The sequence below is a fragment of the Chelonoidis abingdonii genome, chromosome 1 (assembly GCF_003597395.2).
Source record: "Chelonoidis abingdonii isolate Lonesome George chromosome 1, CheloAbing_2.0, whole genome shotgun sequence".
NCBI classification, from domain to species: Eukaryota; Metazoa; Chordata; order Testudines; family Testudinidae; genus Chelonoidis; species Chelonoidis abingdonii.
The window spans coordinates 10322936-10345636 of record NC_133769.1 but is presented as its reverse complement, the minus strand read 5'-3'; the positions used below and the strand labels follow the sequence as shown (position 1 = coordinate 10345636).

The window sequence follows — 22701 nt, the reverse complement described above, 5'->3', positions numbered from 1 at the left end:
GCCCTGCCGACCCACCGAGTGTTGCTAGGGTAAAAATCTTCCGACGAACGTGCACGCAGCGCGCGCACACCTAACTGGAATGGATATGAGCAAGCACTCGAAGAACAGGCTGTTCCTTTGGCTGGCGGGTGGCCAGCGGGTGGGAGGCAGGAGGCTTCTTCCCTAGTTGCACATAGCGTGTCTCTGCTACCCTGGGCTGAGAGTAGGCGTGATGCCAGCCCTGCCTTGTGTAATCTGTTATGTAGCCATGGGCCGTCCCAGAACACTCCATTTCCTGTGTGAAGCATGCTGGGCTGGCAAGCTGCCATCCACCTCATCCCTCGCAGGCCCGCGGGGGCCCCCTGTGCAGCGGGTGGGTGCCCAGCCTGGGCTGAGATCCTGAGGGTTAACTTGGGAGAGAAGGAGGGAACAGAGCTACAGCTCAGTTTGCCCTGAGCACAAAGACCCAGCGAGCAGAGGAATGTGAAATATGCTTCCCCCCGCCCCATCAGCATGCAGGAGGGCGGGGCCGAGCCCCAGGGAATTGTCTCCCCCGCAGGTGTCACAGCAAACGGCTGGCAGTGCCACGAAGGCAGGAGCTGTGCAGGCTGGACAAGCTTCCCTTGGTGCCACAGCTTGTCGCCAGGGCAGTGCGTGCCCTCACACACCCACTGGGCACCTTTCCCTGGGGGCTGAGAGAGGAGCGGCCAGGTTGGGCAGCCCTGGGGTCCCTCTAGCCTGGTCTCCGGCGTCCACCCTGGCCAGCCAGCTGCTTGAGAGGAAGGTATCGGGGCATGGTTCTGCCCACGGTCCTAGGACCTCCTGGTGGCAGGGAGAGCATGGCGCTGCAGGGTCTTTGGCTCTAATGCCCTGGGTGGCCACACTGTCCCTGTGATGGCCCATCACTGTGTCCGTCTCCCATGCTCGTGGCTGCTGGCCAGGCCACCTATCTGTCGTGTCCAGTGGCTGAAAGCAGCCGCGAGCCAGGCTCAGCCTGGAACCAAGGTGCAAGTGCTTGGCAGGGAGAGGGAGGAGATACTGGAGCCACAGGGCGCGGTGGTTTCTCCGCCGCTGGTCATTTTTCAGTCCAGGCTGGATGTTTGCCTGAAACTCGTCTCAAGGGATGAGTTCTGGGCGGTCCCATGGCATGTGGCCCTTTCTGGCCTTGGACTGAATGAACTCGGAGCCCAGCCCTCCTGCCAAGAGCCAGGCCCTGCCACTACGCCCACACCCAGCTACCAGTCAGGGGCTATGCGAAAATCCAGGCTTCACGCTCAGCAGTGGGAGCCCAGAACTGGACAGTGCTGGGGCCGAGCCCCTGCCAACCCTGGGTCGGGGTCCTAGCCTCTGGGTCCGACACCCCAAGCCAAATGGGGCTGGTGGGGGGCCCTGCTGGCCGACGCAGTATGACCATCCGGCCCTGCCTGGCAGTTGCAGGGACTTGTTGGGGGACCGTTTGCAGGGCAGGGGCAGAGCCTACAGGGCTGTCCTAGCAGCAGGGCCCCAGTTGGGCAGGCATGTGAGGGTCTCTTGTCCCTTTGCCAGGGGCTGGAATGTTCTAGCCATGAGGCTGAGGCCCCTTTGCAAATCCACCCCCTGGGAAGAAAACTTCTGGAGCTGGCGAAGGGGGATGGGTTTGTTGTGGCAGGGCACGGCTGGGAGGCAGGACTCCTGAGTTCTGGCTCCGGGAGCAGAGGGCTGGAGTAGTTAGAGCAGTGGGGGCTGGGACCCAAGGACTCCTGGGTTCTATTCCCTGTTCTGCTACTGGCTCACTGTGTGACCTAGGGTAGGATAGTCCCCTCTCTGTGCCTCAGGTTACCTCCCTGAACTCCCCCCAGCCCGGGGGGACAGCACTCCCTGCTGCTGGAGGTAGTCAGGGAGCCCGGGCACCTCTGCCCTTGTGATAGCCCATGTTGGTTCCAGTGGCGCCTGAGCCTGCCCGTGTCTCTTGCAGGGCTCCCAGGCCTGGAGGCAGCGTGGCCACAGCAGATGGAGCAGGCCGGAGGCACCAGGGCTGCCCCCCTAGTGCAGCCTGGGGGCCCAGAGTCCGCCCCATTTCGGGCGGTCGCCCCTGATGGGGCAGCAATTGTGACGGCCTTTTCCAGGACCATGCGCCTGTACAGCAGCCCTGTGCCTGGGGGCAGCGCTGCCTCCAGGCCCCTGCTGGTGCTGCTGCCCTGGTTTGGTGCCCTGCCCCGCTCCATTGCGAGGTACCTGGAGTTCTATCTGCTACGCGGCCTGGACGTGCTGGTGGTGGAGAGTGACCTGAGCCACTTCCTCTGGCCCCGGCATGGGCTGGCCTACGCGGCCTGCGTGCTGGGCCTGCTCCAGGGCAGCCAGCCCTTCTGCTCCCGCCCACTGCTTGTCCACGCCTTCTCCATCGGCGGCTACACCTTCGCCCAGATGATGGTGCACATGAGCCAGGAGCCGCAGCGGCACCGGCAGCTGGCAGAGAGGATCCGGGGTCTGATCTATGACAGCCTGGTGACGGGCAGCCTGGGGGACATGGCGCTGGGTGAGTGGGGTCTGGGCAGGTCCCGTGGGGCAAACCCTCTCTCTAGGCACAAGCCCGGGGGAGAGGACAAATCTTTCACTGTCTCCTCCAGCGCCAGCTGTGCTGGAGCCCTATCCAGCCCGGAGATCACTAGGCTCTGCAGCAGGATGTGGGGCGGGGTGTGCGTGGGGGTAAGAACGGCCACCCTGGGTCAGACCAATGGTCCATCTCTGACGGACTGGGGCCAGGTGTCTCAGAGGGCAGGAGCAGAACAGGGCAATTATCAGTGATCCAGCCCGTCACCCAGTGCCAGCTGCTGGCAGGCCGAGGTTTAGGACACCCAAACACAGGTGTGTGTCTGCCCATCCTGGCAAATAGCCATTGCTGGACCTTTCCTCCAGGAACGGATCTGGTTCCTTTGGTACCCGGTTGTAGTTTTGGCCTTCCTAGCATGCCCCAGCACGCGTGCCACAGGGCTAACGGGTTTGTTCTTAGCATCTGTCCGTTGGTACGGGGGGCGATGCACTGGCTGGGTTGGCTGTCCCCTCTGCAGACACTGCCCAGCAGCCCCCCTTGCTGCCCCAGCTCCATCTGCAGCTTGGGTCCTTCCCTCCCAGGCTCCTGCTGGATTCAGGCTGGGTTTGGTCCAGAACTACCCTGGGCAGGGAGAGGAGCTGCTCAAACAGCCCTGGGAGGGTGGCATCTGCGAGAGCCAGGAGTTTTGGCAGACGCTGCCCTTGCCCAGGCCCTGTGGTTATAGCAGGGTCCTGGCAAGGATTGGGCCGTACCCTGGGCGCAGGTCTTACCCTGTGTGCCCCGCCGTGGCTGACAGAGGGACACCCAGGGGAATATGGTGCAGCGGGCAGGGAGTCATGGCCCAGCGAGGGCTGAGGGAGCAGGCGAGAGCCCGCTGAAGTCCCAGGGCAGGTCTGCGTCTGGCTGGCGGTTTCCCTGCCCAGTAACCCCCTTCTTGCCTTGTGCAGGCGTGGCTCAGATGAGCGGCTCCGCGGCCCTCCGGCCCCTCATCAGGGGAGGCACCAGGCTCTACTTCAGCCTCTTGCGCTGCTGCACCGCGCAGTACTACAAAGCGGCACAGGACGTGTTCTTCCGGCCGCCGCTTCGCTGCCCCGTCCTGGTCTTCTACTGCTGCAACGACCCCCTGAGCGACCCCGCCCGGGTGCAGGAGCTGCTGGAGAGCTGGAGGGGGGCGGGGATCCTGGTGCAGGCCCAGGGCTGGCAGGACTCTCGCCATGCAGCCCATCTGCGCCAGCACCCCCAGGAGTACCAGCAGGTGCTGCAGGGATTCCTGGAGCAGTTGGACATGGCCCTGCTCCGAGCCAGGCTCTAGCACCTGGGGCGGGGTTGGCCCAGGAGCCCCTCTCACCCGGCCAGGGTGACACGCAGCTGCTGCTGCAGCCAGAGCCCTGCTCTTCCCTGGCAGGCAGGGTGCCCCTGCCATCACACAACATCCAGCTGTGCCAGTCACCTTCCTCAGCTGGCCCTGCCAGGCAGGACAGGCTGCAGGCCATGGGCACATTGCCCGACTGGGTCCGCTGCTGCACCATGGACACCCCGGCCAGGGGAGGGGGAAAGCCACTGAGTTCTCTGCCCCAGGGAGGCATGATGGGCATTGCCTTCTCTAGCCCCACCGGGCTGAGTGGTGTGGGTGGCGGGAGGCAGATTTCTCCCAGGGGGATTGATGGCGGGGAGGGCAGCTGGTGCAGCCCTCCCCTCCCCCAGTTTCACCTCTGTCCTGGGACAGGCTGCTGGTGGCTGCGATCAGCGGCTCCACCTCCCACCAGGACCCAGCTGCCTTTGTGCACCTGCCCCCTCCTGGCACAGAGCAAAGGCCCCTTGCAGGGCCTGGGGGAATGGCCAGGCTGAGCAGGGATGGAGGGAGCAGGCTGGATGGGGGCTCTGGGGAGCATTTCATGCTAGTGTCAACAGGTTTTTTTAAGCCCATTTGTAAATTGGTTTGAAATCCCCCTGGACACAGGATCCTGCCCTGCCATGATTCCACAGTGCAGCTGCCACTGGTCCTCCAGTCCCGTGCCCTAGCTGTGCTCAGGCCCGTGGGCCAGGGAGGAGGGGATTACACTCGCTTCTCCAAAAGGCTGGTGGTTTGCCATAGAGAGGCGAGCTGGAGTCCAGCTCAGGATGCTCCACCACACCAGCCGGAGCGGGCCCCGATGCTGCATTATTTTATTATTCTTCAGTACACAGTTACAAACACTGGGCCCCAGATGTGCAAAGTTAAAGCCTTCCGACGAGTACGGGGGGTCGGTGCTGCAGGGGGAGAGGCCAGGACTTACCAGTAGCTGCAGTGACAGAAAAAGGAGATTTAAACTCGTCTGGCAGAAACAGAGTGAAGGAAACGCCTGCCCAGCCCTGCAGAGCCTGAGGCGGGCTGCAGAGGGGTGGCCAGGACCCCATTCCAGCTTTGGGGGTCACTCCTGCCCCCTGCCTCACCCTAGAACAGCTGCTGTCCCAGAGGGATGTCACCTTGTGGCTGGGCAGGCTGCAGGGGCCCCAGAGCCGCTGCCGGGGGCGGGGAGGGGGGCTCTGCAGAGAAGGACAAGGACTGAAGGGGAGGTGGCTGGTCCATAGTGTTTGGTCCAGGTTGGATAGACCCTACTAACAAACAGCCTTGGGGGCAGGGTAAGACAGCCCCTGGGCATCAGAGGGTTAATAGCTGAGGCAAGGCTCAGCCTCCTGTACAAGTTTATAAAATCTCTTAAAGCCCAGGGGCTACTGGTCCGGAGCCAGGCCCGGGCTGTCAGCAAGATCCCGGGATCTCCCGTCACTGCCCCACTGCAGGGTCAACAGGGCAGGGGCAGTGCTGCCCCCCCCCACCCCCCCCGGCCTGTGCCCAGTAGCGAGCCCAACTGCAGGACTAGCCCTGGTGGGAGTCGGGGGGGACATGCCACGCCATTGGCGCTGGGGGAGCAGTGTCCATGGAGAGCAGCAGCAGTGGGGAGTGTAGCGGAGCAGGATGTGTGGAGGGAAGGTGGAGTAGGGGGGATGCAGGTCCTGGCTGCCTATGAAGATGCAGTGGGTGGGGGTGGGGGGAGCTGGGGGCACTGCTCAGTGCTGAAATGCCCCCCCCCCCCCGCAGCTCTTTCCAGCACCTGCTCTCCGTTCTGCCCAGTCCTGGGGGCCTGGTTCCCAGGGCCTTGCACCAGGCCAGCCCCAGGCGCTGGGGAAACCTGGCTGCCGTCCAGTCAGGGCCAGGTCCTGGCCAAAGGCGGCTCTGGGCAGGTGAGACGCTCTTGGCCGTAGTGCAAATCCATCCCTGCGTGGAGAGGTCGAAGCGCTGTCCCGGTGCTGGGAGGGGAGGGCTGGGCTACAGGTGGCGAGCGGCGACCGGGGCAGGGACGTTGGGAGCTGCGCGCTGGCTGCTGCTTCGGAGCCCATCGTCAGTATAGCCGCTTCTCGTAACTGGTGGGGAGAAGGAGAAGGAGAGGCAGGGTTAGCGTGGGGCCGACTGCGCCTGCCCCCGGGCAGGGCTGTGAATTCACCCGTGGTCAGGAGCCGGCTGAGAGGGTGAGGGGAACACCTGTTGGCAGGACTTTGTGGCCAGGCCAGCCCCTTCACACACCATGCCGATACCCACTGGTGCCCTGACCCGCAGCTGGGCTGGCTGCGGCACCTCCACCTCCCAGGGGCTAGGTTCAGCCCATCTCCAGCCCTGCCTGGCACCAGCAGCCAGGACCCTAAACCAGACCTGGCTGGTCAGTTGCCCTCTGCGTGCCCCCTGCCTCCCTCCCCATGGTGGGAGTGGCTGAAGCTGGCAGGCTAAGCAGAGCCCCACACAGAGGAATGGCTCCCCAGCAGGGAAGTGCTCAAACCCTGGGCTGGCACCTGCAGGGCACGTGGTGGTCACTGGCTGGCCGCCTCGCATGGGCAATGCCACAGCAGCCACTAGCCAGGCTCCCACAAAGTGGCCTCATGTGATGAAGGATCCAAAAGTGCTTCCCAGACACAGGCGCACACACTAGGGTGACCACATGTCCCAATTGCATAGGGACAGTCCTGACATTTGGGGCTTTTTTTTTTTAATGTAGGTGCCTATTACTCCACCCGCTGTCCCGATTTTCCACACAGACACTCCTGGTTGTTTTTGCCGATACAGACTAACGGCTCCCACGCTGAACCTGTTCTATCTGCTCACCCCAGCTCACAAGCGCCACCCAGCAGGGCAAACCCTCTGCTGCTGCAGCTCCGCTGGGCTCACTGGAGATCCAGCACCAGATCATTTGGCCGAGGACTTGGTCCATCCACCAAGCTGCTTAGGAGGAAGTGAGGGAGACTCCCATCGGGGGAGGGGGGGCAGCACCAGAACTGTGAGGGTCACACGCTACAGGAGGGAGTGGGCTGGTGGGGGTGGGGAGCTGGCTAGCCATTGTTAGGCCTGAATAAAGATATAGCAGACAAAACCAGGTATGCCAACCTGACCAAAGTCAGGCTAACAAAGGTTTGTGGGTAATCCCTGAGTGGAAAAGAACTAAGCAGCAGCATGTCTCACGAAGCGCTGGGAAAAAGTAAGATAAGAGAGAAGCTGCATTCCTGGCACGGTACCAGATGTGCTGTGTTAGAAGCAGCCCCTTTGATAAGAACTCTAGCTTCCCAGCCTCCTGGTTTACACTCCCTGGTTTTGTTCTTTGTTTCTAACTCCCCTACATTTCTCACTTTAGGCATGCAAGTATACTAAAGGTGTCTAGTTTCTAGTTGTGAAATAAAGGGGGTTGGTTGCTCAAGTGAATAATATATGACGCGACGGAACTGTCAGTATAAGCCTATACAGACGTAAAGAGCGGGCTGGTTCTCTCGGGAGACGAGCTGCTCTCTACTGATGCGTACACTTGTCAATAAAGAGCTTTTGATTGGACCTTGCTGGTGTTGCCTGTCTTTCTCGCAGTCAGACAACGAACTTTGCAGTCTGGGTTAAAGTCCCTGACACCATCATGAGGGGGCAAGACTTTGACCACTTAATTGTGTAAAACCAACCAGTTTCCCCCAGGCCCCGCAGTCACCTTTCCCCAGACGAGTGCTCCCCCCTCCCGTCCCACATTCGGGTCCCGCCTGGGCTGTCCTACACGATGGGGGACGCAGTCAGAGACACATGCCTGCGGGGGCGGGAGTGATATTTATTCAAAGCTCAGAACCAGGCCCCATTCCCAACCTCTGAGCAGCAGCTGGGAGAGAAGAGCACTAAGACAGACACCCCCCCCCCCCCCCCCCCCTCCTTGAGGGGTAACTGCTCTGTCCTAAACCACATTTCCAGCTCCCCCAGAGCCCAGGGAGGCCAGGTGCAAAAAGCTAGCAAGGCCTGGCCTGTCGCCCAGCAAAGTTCAGAACCCAGTCAGCTCCCTGAACGGCCCCCCAGTGCAAATGAAAGGATCCCACACCTCACAGAACCACTGCCCACGTTACAGGCCTCACCCACGGACCCAGCTGAGAAAAGAACCCAGGAGTCCTGGCTCATCATTTTCCTCAGCCTGCTATGCCTTAGAGCATCACACTCACAGCTGGCCCCCCCCCCTTATCGGCTCGAGCATGGGGCACTGGCCCCATAGCCCTCTGGGGGTTTGCCCTTGCAAACTCTCTGTGCCCTGCCCACCCGCTGCGGGGCTGGCAATGCTGGAGCTTGTGTTTCTAACAGAAGCATGCTGGACCATGGTTCTGCGGAGGCACCCACCCGCCCAGCGGCAGGGCCAGCCAGCCCCAGCGCGTGGAGGAGAAGGCCAGTCACCGTGCTGGGTGCACGGCCCTGCGGGCCAGCAGGAGCAACAGCTCAGCCCTGATGCAAACTGCTGTGAACGCCAGCAGTACCCGAGCCCCTCTCACAGGTAGTGGGCACAGGCTGCCCCCACCACGCAGGGTGTCCATCCCCAGTACAGCTGCAGGGCCCTTACATCCCCACCAGTCAGGGCCCCTCACCTGGCCCCCCCTGCCCAGGCCCTGCCCTCGCACAGGGGCTAATGGCTCAGAACCCCAATCCCTCCAGGGCAGGCCTGGCCAGGGAATCTGCCTCCGACCCCAGTGGTGCCTTTCCACCACCCATACGGCCCCAGTCCCTTCCAGTACACCCCAGCGCAGGGCCGTCCTGTCCAGCACCCCCAGCCACACCGATCCCTCGGGCCTGACCCTTCCCCCATTCAGACCCTGCGCCCTCGGAAGCCACCCCACAGAGCCAGCACCACACGCCCCATGAATCCAGCCCAGGAGCCCTATGGTGCACAGACCCCAGTAGCCTCTCAGTCCATTAGCGTCCCCTCCCCCAAACCCTGTCCCCAGGCCCCCGGCAGAGCCAAGCTCCATCTCCACAGGCCATCGACTCCTGCCCAGACCCAATGCCCAGGCAGCCCCCCTCGAACTACTCACCACCGGCAGGGCTCAGCTCCCCCCTCCCCCCAACAAGGTCTGTGCGCGCTCCTCGGCTGGGATACAGACACCTCTGCAGGGAGCCAGGATATCGGGGTCCTGATGGGCGAGGGTTTGGGTTCTCGCCCATTCCTGGGGCAGGCCGGGTGGGATTTCATGGCAAGGCCATCACAGCTCGTGGCCAAACAAGTTGAGGCAGGAGCCCCATCTCCCCCAGGGTCCTCGGTCCATGCAGAGGGCGTTAAACCCCTGGCTCGGTGAGGCAGTGACACGGGAAGAGCCTGGGGCATGCAGTCAGTTTGGCCCCTTATCTGGATGGAAGTGTTTGTAGCTGGGGTCATGGTGCCCCCTTTCACCCTGCAGCCCCACAGAGAGGAAAAGCCCCCCTCTGGCAGGGGAATTGGATTGTGGGAGTTTGGGCCCCAAACCCAGAGGGGGCCTCCAGCCCCAGCCATTGCTCTACAACTAACTACGGAAAGGAAAGGAGCTGGTTACTTACATGGCAGAAACGTAAAGCTACGGGCGGAGGCATGGGCAGGAAAGAGAGAGAAGGTTACAATGTGTTCCAGTGAGATGGGACCCTCTGCCCGCCCCCCGGCCAGCAGGGAGCCATCCCTTCCCCACATTGCTGGGCACTGCAGCTGCAAAATCCCAACATTGCCGAGAGCACGGCCTGGCCGGCCGCCCTCCCACCAGCACCGCGGCACTAGCCAGCCGAACAGGGCCCCTCGGCACCAGCAGCGCGGCACTAGCCAGCCCAATGGGGCCCACTGGCACCAGCACAGCACTACCAGGCTGAAGAGGGCCCCTCACCACCAGCATGGCACTACTCAGCCGAACAGGCCCTTGGCACTGCCACAAAGCACCCACCACGACCAGCAAGCTCTGCTAGCCCAGCTAGAGCCACCCCAGCCTGGCTGCCAAACGGGTTCCTCCCTCCCTCCCAGTCACTGTGGGTTTGTGAGCCTTTGTCCGTGTGGACCCCGCTCACGGGGGGGGGGGGGTGAACGCCTGAAGTACAAGGTCCCCTGGGGCCATGCAAGTGCCCTGCATAACCTCCCCTGCCACCACCGGGGCCACACAGCCAGAGCAGCCTAGACTGCCCCCAGTCCCCTCCTAATCCACGATCCCAGCAGACAGGGACTGCAAAGAGGGGATGGCGGGTGGGACCCGCACGGACCGGACATCTTGAAGACCCACAGTCACTGTTCTCTTCAAATCTGTCCACCTGGATCCCATCACGGTGACCAGCTGGCAGGTCCATGGGAGTCCTAGCAGCTCTCCTGAAAGTGGCACCTGATCCCCACACTGGCGTGTAGTGCCTGGTAAAGGCATGTGCTGCGCACCGAGTGGCTGCCCTGCCCTTCGCAGGGATCTCTCGAGCGTGCCGAGGCTGCCTGGCCTCGAGCTGAGCAAGGCCGGACGCTGGAGGAAAGGCGTCCTCTGTGCACTGGTAACAAAACTGCACCGGGCAGAGTGATCCACGTGGCTACCTCTGGGAGGAGGCACCGGAGCTTTCACAGCCTCCCCCAGTGCTGCGAAGAAATGGGGCGATTTCCAGAATGGCTTTGGCCTGAGTGATAAACAAGGGGTCTGCAAACCCCACGACACGTGGAGCTTGGTTTGGGGGGTGTAACGGCGCGGACTCACCTCCGCAGGCGCCTCCTGCTGGCTGCTCCGGGAATTAGCTCAGTACAGCTCCGGAGCGCCTCTGCACGGGGTGTCTTGCCCGTTGTCCGCTCCACTCTGCTGTTTGGGACCTGCCTTGCTCCCCCGCTCGGCAGTGTCCTCTTCAGGAGGCTGCCCTCCGGTAGCCCCCATTACTTCTTTCTCACCCTCCTGCCGGGGGTCAAGGCAGTCCTGTGGCTTGCTCCTACCGCAGGGGCCAACTACAACCCAAAGTCCAGCCTCTCACTTCAGGAGCAAATTGCAGTCTTTACTGGTCATGCACCTCCATGGTGCGGTGCAAGGGGGGTCCCAGGCCCACCCACTACTCTGGGTCCCGACCCAGGGACCCTCCAGCAGCAGCCTCTCTGTCCTTCTCTCTGCTTGTCTGCCTATCATCCCTGAGGCACTTCCCCTGGGTCTTGCACCTTCTTGGCCCTTTCCGGTAGGGTAACAGGCCAGAGCTCCCCCTTCAGTCCCCTGAGCCTGCCCAGCACTGCTCTCTCCCAGGTGCTATCCCTGGGAGCCAGTCCTCCTCTCTTCTGCTCCGCTGGGCAGCTCCTTATATCCCGGCTGCCCCAGCAGCTGCCTCCTAACAAGCCTCATCCTAATTAGCGGCAGGTTTCCACAACCTCCCTGGCTGCCTCTGCCCAACCCCCTGCTGGAGTGAGTCACCTGCCCAACTACCTGCCGCCTGCAGAAAATGGGTTACAGTAGGCCAGAGAGGCTGTGCAGACAGGCAGCCAATCAGGGTCAGGCTGAGCCCTATATAAAGGCTGCAGCACAGAGGGGAGAACAGTCTCCCCCTGACCAGCAAGGGAGGAGGACTCTGGATAGAGCAGTGCTAAGCAGGGCTGTGGGAGCTCTGGCTGACCCTGCCAGACTGCAGGTCTTGAAACAAGGGCTGAGTGGGGGCTCAGGCTAGGGGGAAGTGGCCCAGGGGAGACAGGCAGTGACGGGGAGTGGAGGAAGGCAGCAGTGGCGGAAGGCAGCAGTGGCTGCCGCTCGCAGGTCCCCGGCCTGGGTCCCTCCTTGCACTGCACCTTGCCACGAGGGAGCGTGGCCCGTGGATTGCACCTTGTCCCTGAGGTGAGGGACTAGATTTTGGGGTGGCAGGTGGCCATGAAGGCAGGTGTGGACTAGGACTGCTGATATACCCCAGGAAGGGGGGAGAATGGAGCAGTGGGCACTGCTGGAGGGCAGCGTCCTGAAGAGGACACCGTGGTCCAGAGAGCGACGCGTGTCCCGGTGGTGGAGACAACACAGCAGAGCAGACAACGGGTGAGATGCCAGCCAGCAGAAGGCACTCCGGGGCTGGAATGAGCTAATTCCTGGAGCAACCAGCAGGAGGCGGCGTGGTGGTGAGTCTTGAGCCCATTACAAGCTCAATCACCCAGTTCCAATGAAAAGTCAGCTGCCTCTTGGGTGCTGGGACCCAGCTAACTGCTGCCACAGGCAATAGTCGCCGGGAAGGTGTTCTACCAACTGGGATGGTGGAGAGAACCCTTAGCCAAGGGCTCAGAGGAGAGGGTGCACAGGGCTCACAAATCGGGGACCAGGCCTGGGCCAGTCCTTTCAGAGAGTCTGAACCAGTGGGCTCGGGGAACGTTGTATGGTCTCATGCTGGATGGTGGAAGGTTGTCTGCAGCAAAGCGGATCCCACGGTGAGGCCGGATAGCTGGAGTTGAAGGATGGAGTGTGAAATCTTGGGAATGCAGAGGGTGGGGAGGGGTCCTGATAGGTGAAACCAGGCTGTCAAGCCAGATACAAAATCTTTGCCACTTTGATCTCGTAGGGGGCCTCCCGTCCTGTGTGGCTTTCTTGTATGGTTCTCTAGAGCCATCCGCGGCTGCAGGGCTCCGCCACCTTCCACGCCATCAGCGGTACAATCTCTGGGTCTGGCTGAGGGATTGGTGACAGGTCAGCATCTGTATGGACGGTAGCAGCTGCAGCAGGTCTGTTAGCTGATGCTGGCTGGCCCACTAAGGGGCTATGCATGCAACTGCATCCTGCCTTGTCTTCCTCCCCACCCTGGGCATGGGGGGGGGGAGGCATAGAGGGCATGGGGCAGGCTTCCTGGAGGGACCCTGGGCTGGTGCTCTGGGGCAGAAGAGAAGGCGTCCGTTGTTCCTATTGGGGGTGAGCAGTCTATTGTCCTGTCTGTCGAACACAGGAGTCCTTCAGTGATACACGTGTTTGGCTCAACACTGTCTGCCCAGATTGCAAGGTACTCCTGCGAGGAGGAGAGCCATGGCATTTATTCCATGCAGCCAGTGCCTCCTCCCCTGCTGGATCAGCGGCTGACAGTGGGTACCCCCGCCTGCCACGGAGAGGCCATCCGTCTGCATCTGCAGCGTGGTTCCTTTCAGCACTGTAGGAGTGTTCTGCAGCCAATGCAATTGCCCTGACTTCCAGCCCATTAACATGGGGTCAGGACTCTTTCTGGGCATCTGCAATCACTCCTCTTCGGAGGAGTTGCCTGATTCTCTCTGTAGACTGCCTGGGGTTCGGCTAGGCATCAGACCCAGGTGAGCGTCCACAGGATGCTCAGCTATCCCGGGGAGAGAGGAGGTGACCTCTGGCAAGCGGTGTCACATCTGTGCTTGGTGCCACGTGACCCAACACTCAGACAGGGTTTTGCTGTCTGATCGCGGATGTGTGCGTCGGGGCCCAAGCCCCTGTGCGTTCTGTAGGCCGGGCAGGACTGAGGGGGCGACCTGCCATTCCATACTCATTCATAACTCAATTTCTTTGGTCTCTCTGTTTGGGGAAAGAGGAGCTGCACTGAGGGTTGCCCTTATGGTGGGGTGCAGGCGGTCCTGGGCTCCAGTGCCAAGCTCCCAGCTGGTGCCAAACTGTTTGGAGGCCCAAAGGCTGCCGGCTGAAGGGGCTGCAGACACTTTCTGGGTACCAGCAATAGGAGTCTCCAGCAGGGAGTCCCTACTTACAGGGCACGGGAGGAGTCGGAGCTCAGGGAGGAGAGCCCCCTTTGGGGGCCAGAGACTCTTTCCCCTCACAGCTCACTCCAGCAGGGACAGCATTACACGAGCATCCCCGGATGGGTGGGTTCTGGCAGAGAAGGATCAGCAGTCTAGGACACGGCTCCCACCCCAAGGAAGCGACCCTGGCGGGGCCCAACATGAAACTAAGTGAGTTCAGCACGTGACAGGCACGGTGGGAAGCCAGGGAGATTGGCTTGGCCACGAGGTCGGAAGGTGCCTGCAGCACCAGGAACAGTCAGGGTGTGATGAACTGGGAATGTTCTTAATGTTTGCTCTGAATACTGTGTTGGTGCCTCAGTGTCCCCTATGCAGTTCTTAAGTATCTAGGTGGTGGGATCAGGGTGTGTGATTGCTGCAGAGCAAAGGGCCAGTGCACCTAAATGCCGGGCACTCTGTCTCCTAGCAACTGATGGCCTGGGCCCCTCCCCTGCAAAGGTGCCAGCTGAAGGTGTTGGAGACAAAGGGATCAGGTGACCTCCTGGCCCGGGAAAGGAGCTGAGCAGAGAGGAGGGGCTGGAGGGGTTGGTTAGTCTGGAGCTACCTGGGGATAAGGAGTGAAGTGCAGACCTAGGGGTCTGGCTCACTGCCCCCCAGAATGGACCCGGCCGAGGGGTCTGGTTCGCTGTATCTACAAGCTCTGTTTTAGACCCTGTTCCTGTCATCGAATAAACCTCTGTTTTGCTGGCTGAGAGTCACGTCTGACTGCAAAGTGGGGGTGCAGAACCCTGTGGCTTCCCCAGGACCCCGCCTGGGTGGGCTCGCTGTGGGAAGCACACGGAGGGGCAGAGGATGCTGAATGCTCCAAGGAGAGACCCAGGAGCTGAAGATGTGTGAGCTTCTTGCCCTGAACAAGTCTGCTCCAAGGGAGAGGAGGCTCCCCAAAGTCCTGCCTGGCTTGGTGGGGAGCAGTTCCAGAGCATCGCCCGGGGACTTGTGACACAGGGGAAGGAAATAAAATGAAGAAACACGTAAAGGAGCTGGCAGCAGAGTATTCCTCAACTAAACTCCCACTGGCAATTACAGCAAAGCCTCGACTAACAGCTAACTGGGGAGGGCAGAAACCTCCAAGTGCCAGCAGGCCTGGGGGGGAGTGACTGGAGGAACCTGACTGCGTGCTTTGAGAGAACAGCATCTCCGCACGCTGGGCTCGAGGGCTAGTCTGGGCCATGAATCCAGCCCGTTCTCCCCTCCCCACACACCCACACCCCGGTCACAGCCCTGCTCTCAGGCCCGTCCTTACAAGCCTGAGTTACCGAAGGGAGAACGCAGGAGAGGAAAATGGAGCTCTTCGCTTAGAGAGGGCTTAGAAAGCCAAAGAGAAAATCCCATAATCAGCTGGCCACGTTCCAGCCAGGCTGAGCGCCCCTCTGAGAAGCCACAGCGTTCGCTGACGGGCCTGTCCCTGAACAGACATATTGCAGCCTTTTGCCTAGGACTCTGCCTATGTCTGACGATACCTCCGACAAAGTGATCAGTGTCTGTTCTGACAACGGGACGTTGCTCCCCCCAGACCCTGCCTGGATGCTAGACTGGACTCACACCCAGACCCCCAGCGTTGGGTCCCTCTGCTGCTCCCCCCATGTCCCAGCTGTGCCCATGTAGACTTTACCAAGTGAGTGAAAGTGAACGCTCCTCCTGCCTGGAACGCATAGCAAAGGCCACAGCCTTCCCACAGGCCAACAGATGAAAGATGCTGGTGTTTCCGGGCCATGCCCTGTATCTCCCGGATACGCTGCCTGATTCGCCCCCCACGCCCCAAGAGTGCTCAGCGCAGGGCTGAGATCACACCGCTGGCCTCGCAGGCATATCGCTTTGGCTGAAAAAAGTCAGGGTAAAACATTGGGTCTCTATTGGTGCTCGCTCTGTGCTGCCTGACCTGGGAGCCATCTGTTGGCAGCATGTTAACCAGGGCGGGCTGGCACGTGACCACACAGCCTCTGGGCCAGAAACGGCCTCCAGAATTCTCTGAGCCTAAGCGCCCAGGCACTACCCTCAGGGGCCGGGCTCAAGGCAGAGCTCTGTGTGCCGGGCACTGCAGGTTGCGCCCTCTGTATGCAGGGTGGATGGTCACAGGCCTGTTCACAATGGCTCTAGCAAGTGGCTCTCACCCACCAAAGCCATCTGGTCTACTTAGACTGTAAACTCCTTCGGGCAGAGACCCTCTGCTACCCCGTGTTCATACAGAGCCTAGCGCAAGGGGCCCTGATCTCAGCTGGTCCTTAGGCACTACTGGAATAAACATGAGTTACAACAGCAAGCAGGTGATGCCGTGATGGCTCCAAGCGTCCTAGCTACAATCCACAGTCCCTTGGGCAGGGGGCTGCTAACCCAACCCCTCGGGGTCCCACCCGTGCTTAGAGAGAGACCACACCCCGGGGCAGATGCAGGAGCAGGGAGCCAAAGCATCGCCCTGCTGTGAAGGGGAGAACCAGGAAGGCAGCAGCCAGGTGAGCATTTGGGATCTGCTCCCTTGCAGACAGTGCAAGGGGCTGTCAGACTCACTGTCCAGCGACAGTCCCCAGCACTGCATGGGAACGGCTGTTCGCCCAGCCCCAGCACAGGCCAGACCTGGCCTCTTGGGGCATCTGAGGGGTCAGTGATGTGTAGAGAAGCTCGCTCTCTCTTGCTTTGGTAACACCTCCTCCTGGCCAGCTGGACACTGCTACCAACCTCTGCCCTCACCTCTCTCGCCTGTCAGAACAGACCCCAGCGCAGACTCAGCCGCTGCCAGCACAGCGGGTGCCCTGTGGGGACAGGGTCCTGGAGATTGGCAACAGCCGGGTCGGCCCAGCTAGCTAGGGCTGGGCAGGTCAGCATGGGCATGGGATGGCAGGGAGAGCTATTCAGTGACTTGCTGCCATTCCTGAGCTGTGTCACCCAGAGGGGCTTGGTGCTGGAATACTGGACGTGCAGCGCTCTCCATCGGCCGCTGGCTGTCCCCCTGCCGGGCATGGCAGCACCGCTCCCTAGCGCGGAGAAGGGATCTGTGGTCAGGCTGGGAGTCCTTGGCTCCCCAGGCCTCATGGAGCGAGGCTGCAGGCCCCTTCTCCACCCAGACTAGCTACATTCCCAGCGCACCATGTGGAGCGAGCAAAGAGGTGGCAGCGGAGGGGGCTCTCCGAAGAGGGTCCCTGCCTGCCCCAGAGACAATACTGCTGCTCACCCAGAGTGGGGATTGGGACCAGGGAACTCCACAGATCCACCCTGGCCCTCCCCACCCCGCAAAGAAATCCTCTGCTGCCCCCCAAAGGGGAGGAGAACATTTGGGATTTCCAGCAGGGAACCCAGCTCCAGGCAGCTGTTCAACCACCACACCCATCCTCTCCACCCTGCCTGTATCCTCCTGGGGTCTCTTGTCTCACAGGGAGATGCTGAGCTCCTGGGGGCAAGGAGCACCCTCCCGCTCTGTGTCTGCACAGCACCCAGCGTGCTGGTCTCTGAGTCTATGGGCACCTCGGCGTTACCACAGCGCACCCAATGCCAGACGGTCACAGCAGTGAGAGCAGGGGGCAGGAGAAGGTGGGAAGAGAAGGATCCTGGTCGACACATGGAGAAGGGGCAGGAACCTGTGGGATGGTCGCTGCTGCTGGCTGCCTGTGGGGCTGCAGGGTCACAGGAGGGCCCCTGCCTGCCCCAAGCCCCCAAGCCAGTCAGGAAAGTGGGGACGCCCCCAGGAGCTCAGAGCCCAGCAACCCCAGGGCACGGCACCGCCTCCTGGGTAATGACACGCTGCAGGCAGCAGCCAGAGCCGGCAGGGCTGGGAAGCAGCCGGGCACTTACGAGTGGAGACCGTGGACGCCGCCTTCGATCTGGGCTGACATAGTCCTCTTCTCGAACTTCAGCTCGCCTGAGTACATCATGGAGCTGGCAAGCAGAGACAGCATGGCTAGACGTATGGCAGACACCCGCCCGCCTGGCCCTGGAGGCACCCGGGGGAAAGGACAGAGCGCGCACCAGAGCCAGCACACCAGAGTGCAGCAGCAGCTGCCAGAGCAACCCGCCAGGCCCCATGCCTCACCTCGCCATGGCAGCCTGGCCTGGCCCAGGCCCACCCAGGCTATGCCATCCTCACCACGGCAACTCCACACAGGTGCCACAACAACGCTGCCCGGCTGTGTCAGCCCTGCCACGGTCCCAGGCAGTGACTGGGACATGTCACAAGGATCTAACCCCACCCAGGGCCAGGCTACCAGAGCCCGGGACTCAGTGACATAACTGCCCACCTAAGGGGGCCCCGGTGCAGCCCCCACGTGGCCCACGGCCTGGTCAGCTGCCCCTTGGTCTCTCCTGTCCTATGGCGCCCCCGGGCACTGCAGCCGCTGTCCGTGTGAGACACTCTCAGCGTGGTCTGGGGGGATGAGCTCTGGGGTGGGATGCTCAGCTGCTTCCCTGTAGCCTGGTATGGCTCCAGCCTCCAGCTTGGCTCCCCACCCCTCAGATGCCATCTGTCCCCACCCTCCCAGGCAGGGGAGAGCTCAGGATCTTGCTGGGGCAGGGCAGGCCCCTCCTAGGCCAGCCTGCTCAGGGCTGAGTGAGAACCGTAGCCTCTCCTCGGCCCCCACGCCCCTCACCGGAGGATGGAGAGGCTCCTGGCCCCGATGTCCTGGCAGCCATGCTGAATCCCCGCGATCAGGTATGGGACGAACTTCTGGATGGAGCCCTTGTCCTGGATGGAGCCGGAGACGCCCTGCGCCACCTTCACCTTATCCCCTTCACTGTGGGGGGAAAACACGGCGGCTGTTACAGGGGGGCCCCGCTCCTGACTCCAGCCTGCCCACTCCTTCTGGGCCCCACGCCAAGCTGTGCCCAGCATCTGCCTGGCAGGCTGTTTACCCGGCTCCCGCCCCCCAGCCCAGGCTGGACCAAGGGGTCCCTGCCCCCTGCCCCACACCTGAAATATCGCTTCTGGCTGCTGCTGTTCTTCTCCATGGCGTCGAGCGAGCCCATCCCCCGATACTTCTTCAGCCTCACGCCATCTGAGAAGAAATACTCGCCCGGAGCCTCCGTGGTGGCTGCCAGCAGGGAGCCCATCATCACTGCCCGGGTGCCAGGGAGAGAGGCAGAGAACGGGGAACATTAGTGCCATGGCAGAGACCAGCCTGCATGTGTTCCCCAGGGGCACGCTTGGGCACGACCACAGCCCCTGAGCCCCAAGCATGCACAGCTCCCGTGTTCCCCGTCCCGCCTGGCTCAGGCAGCGGCGCGTCTGCTGGCCTCTGAGCCCCTGCAGCAATCATCGTGTCAGGGCTGAATGTGGCCCTCTGGGGGCGCAGGAGATGCCAGGTATAGGGCATCTGCTGAACCCTCTGGGGCCAGCACCCCCAGCACGGAGGGAATTTGCCTGTGGAATCCACCACCACAAGGCATGTGGTATCTCACGCAGCCAGCCATGGCACCCCAGAGTCAGCACCAATGAGGGGGAGACCACCCCCTGCTGAGCCCCCGCCCCACTTCCTGCAGTACAGCACCCCCTAGTGCCACCCCACGCACCGAGGCCAGCACTAACTGCAAGGGGAGAGCATCCCGGTGGATCCCTATGTGATGGTATTGACAAACTGGGATCGTATAGATCACTGTTCGAACCACTGTTGTATATTTGCAGCAAATATTGTACAAAGGTTGTCGAGTGAGGTGTCTAGGGAAAGGTTCTGATTTGCTGGTTATGATTATGCTGTCTGTATGTGTGTATCCTTTGATAACTGCAGTCATAAATACTGGCTATGGACGTGTCTCTCAATGTGTTCTGATTCTAAGTAGCCTCAGTGAAGCATTTGGTCAGCTTCTTGAGAAAGGACTAGTCTCAGGGTATGTCTACACTACCGCTGGATCGGCGGGTAGCCATCAATCTATTGGGGATCGATTTACCCCATGTAGTGTAGACGCAATAAATTGATTCCCCGATCGCTCTCCCATCAACGGGGGAGCCGCGGCCATCGATCCAGCGCCACGAGGACGCGAAGTAAGTAATTTTAATTCGATCTAAGATACGTCAACTGTAGCTGAAGTTGTGTATCTTATATCAATCCCTCCGCCACCAGGGCAGACCAGGCCTCAGTAAGTGCCCAATCAGGAAACAGTTAACTGACAATGAACTTTGGGAGATGTGAATCCACATCTGAGCAGGGAACGTTCAAACTAACGTACACAATGGCGTCGGCCTGCAAACTGAGTCATGCATGGACATGTGACTTGCCCATGTGACTCCAGACTCCATCTTCCTGTTGTGATTTTCCACAGAAAGAACAAAGGGGCAGAGAATATAAAAGGCCCAGAAACTCCTCCATCTTGTCTTCAATCCTCCTTCATACCTCCGAAGGAACCTTGCTACACACTGAAGCTCTGAAAAGGACTGAATGATCCATCCCAGCTGGGGATGTTCCAGGGATTTGATTTGAACCTGCAGTTTGCTCCATCAGTGCTACAAGCCTGAACCAAGACTGTGCCATTACTGTGTGTAATTGATTCCACTTAACCAATTCTAGCTCTCATCTTTATCTTTTTCCTTTTATGAATAAACCTTTAGATTTTTAGATTCTAAAGGATTGGCAACAGCGTGATTTGTGGGTAAGATCTGACTTGTATATTGACCTGGGTCTGGGGCTTGGTCCTTTAAGGTCAGGAGAACCATTTTTTCTTTTTTTTTTTTACTGGGGTGTTGGTTTTCATAACCAGTCGTCCTCATAACAAGTGGCACTGGTGGTGATACTGGGAGACTGGAGTGTCTAAGGGAATTGCTTGTGTGACTTGTGGTAAGCCAGTGGGGTGAAACCGAAGTCCTCTCTGTGTGGCTGGTTTGGTTTGCCTTACAAGTGAAAACCACCAGCCTTGGGCTGTGCCTGCCCTGCTCCCACCAATTGGTCCTGAACTGGTACTCTCAGTTGTGTCGTTACGCCCCGCAGCACGGGGTGGATGCACTGGGGACAGGCAGGCTGGCCCCACGGCGACCGGCTCACTCACCCGTAGAGGCTCCTAGAGACAGCGCCTTCACCACATGCCCCACGGTCTGGATGCCGCCGTCGGCGATCACGGGCACACCGAACCTGCGGGCGTACTCTGCCACCTTGTACACCGCTGTGCCCTGGGGCCTGCCGCACGCCATCACTGCAGCCAGAGACAGGACTGTCAGCGCCGGGGCAGGCCACTGACACGCTGGGCACCGCGTGGGGCTGGGTTCTTCTGCCAGCTGCAGGCGTCAGCCATGCCGACAAAGGCCCAGAGCTGAGCGCACAGGAGCAAGCTGTTCCCTGCAGCGCCAGCCTGGCCTGAGCAGGGGCCTGGAGACCTCCAGCAGGGTGAGGGGGAAGAAGGTGGTAGGGCGGAGCAGCCCCACATAACCTCAGCTACACCTCTGCTCGGCCGGACACTGACCTGGGCCCTTCTTGACCCGCCGGGCGCTGCTGACCCCCATGGGGGCTCGCCCTGGGACTGCGAGGGCCCCCCACGATGCCCGCATCATGCCCTTACCTTCCTGTGTGATGCAGATGGAGCCGCAGCCCATGCCCACACGCAGGCCGTCCACCCCCGCGTCAATCAGGTTCTTGGCCTGTGCTGCTGTCACCACTGTGGATCCAATAGGAGAGAAAAGCAAAGGTAGCCATGAAATACCTGGTCACTGGGCCCGGGGCAGACTCAAGGGCCCCGCCTGGGCTGCTCTCAGACCGGGAATCCCAGTCACAACTCCGCCCCTGCCTGCAGCATGGAGGATGGACCGGGCAGAGCAGATGCAGGATGGCATTGGCAGACTGCTGGCTCTGGCAAGGGCTGCTCCCACGGGACTGGGCAGACAGGATCTGGTACAACTCCGGGTCACTGGGTCGCAGAGGGACCAGGAAACTGCTCTGATCCCGGCACGGCGAGCATTCGCTCCAGCTCCGCCTAGCTCAGCAATTGCGGCCAGCAGCGTGGTACCAGCTGCCCAGAACAGGGCAGGGGCTCCCTCAGCATCGAGGGGAGCCCCTTGCGCAGGGCCTCGGGCCCAGACGTGTTGTGCGGGGCACTGGAGCCATGCCGAGGAGCGAACAGAGCTCTGGCCCAGACGTGCTATGTGGGGCACCGGAGCCGTGCCAGGGAGTGAGCAAAGCCTTGGGCCCAGATGTGCTGGGCCGGGCACCGGAGCCGTGCCGGGGAGTGAGCAGAGCTCTGGGCCCAGACGCGCCACGTGGGGCACCGGAGCCATGCCGGTGAGTGAGCAGAGCTCTGGGCCCAGATGTGCCACGTGGGGCATTCCGGCAGTGGTTCCCCACACGCAGCTCCACACCACCCTTGCTGGAGCTGGAGCAGTGCTGTGCCCATCAGAGTCACAGCCCCGTGAATGCCCCATTCTGTATCCGCCAGCCAGGGCTGCGGCCCCCAGAGACTCACCATTCCCACCGATCACCTGCAGCTCGGGGTATTTCTGCTTGATGTAATGGATCATGCCGATCTGATACACGGAATTGCCCTGGGAGGAGTCCTGGGGGCGGGGGGACGACACCAGTTAGAGCAGGAAGGGAGCAGGAGAGATCGCTCCGGCTCTGGTCCTGCCCCCACACTGACCCCAGCCCCTGACCCTGACTGCTAATGGGCCCAGCCACCCCCGGAAGGGAGATCCCCAAGCCCCGCTCTGCCCAGGGGAATCCTGTCTCCTTCCTTGCCCACCAGCACACACCTGGCCTGGCAGCTCTCCCCAAGGTGACAGAGCCCATGCAGAGCAAGCGGTATCCTGGCGAGCATGTGCGTGAAATGATGTGGGACTGATTCAGCTCCTCAGGCTTGGAGACTAGACCCACACACACCCTGCTCCAAGCACCAGCCGCCCTGCTCCGAGTGGCAGCGCCAGGCCCAGCAGATGATCTGATCTGGGGCAGGGTGGGGGTCATCTGACCCGGGCAGGGAGGTGCTGTGACGAACTGGGAATGTTCTTAAAGTTTGCTCTGAATACTGTGTTAGTGCCTCAGTGTCCCCATGGCAGTTCTTAAGTATCTGGCAGAGCAAAGGGCCAGTGCACCTAAATGCCTGACAATCTGTCTCCTAGCAACTGATGGCCTGGGACTCTCCCCTGCAAAGGTGCCAGCTGAAGGTGTTGGAGACAAAGAGGTCAGGTGACCTCCTGGCCCGGGAAAGGGGCTGAGCAGAGAGGAGGGGCTGGAGGGGGTTGTTAGGCTGGAGCTGGCTGGGGACGAGGAGTGAAGTGCAGAC

The 22701-nt window shown here is 61.2% G+C and overlaps 2 protein-coding genes across 2 annotated transcripts in view; one reads left to right on the top strand and one right to left on the bottom strand.

Moving 5' to 3' along the window:
• The first annotated feature begins 1988 nt into the window (after positions 1 to 1988).
• Positions 1989 to 4017, top strand: LOC116826785 (transmembrane protein 53-like). Its single transcript, XM_032783764.2, has 2 exons — positions 1989 to 2494; positions 3457 to 4017. The coding sequence occupies exons 1-2, from the start codon at positions 2089 to 2091 to the stop codon at positions 3819 to 3821; spliced, it is 771 nt and encodes a 256-aa protein (XP_032639655.2). The 5' UTR covers positions 1989 to 2088; the 3' UTR covers positions 3822 to 4017.
• Positions 4018 to 5582: 1565 nt separating this feature from the next.
• IMPDH1 (inosine monophosphate dehydrogenase 1) overlaps positions 5583 to 22701 on the bottom strand; it is a 42686-nt gene continuing 25567 nt past the window's right edge. Inside the window, exons 7-13 of the mRNA XM_075061912.1 lie at positions 21886 to 22000; positions 20989 to 21084; positions 20482 to 20625; positions 18416 to 18560; positions 18096 to 18239; positions 17305 to 17388; positions 5583 to 5911 (exon numbers count right to left, since the gene is read on the bottom strand). Of these exons, the coding sequence (XP_074918013.1) occupies positions 5890 to 5911; positions 17305 to 17388; positions 18096 to 18239; positions 18416 to 18560; positions 20482 to 20625; positions 20989 to 21084; positions 21886 to 22000 (750 nt within the window). The 3' untranslated portion in view covers positions 5583 to 5889. The remainder of the gene's footprint in view (positions 5912 to 17304; positions 17389 to 18095; positions 18240 to 18415; positions 18561 to 20481; positions 20626 to 20988; positions 21085 to 21885; positions 22001 to 22701) is intronic.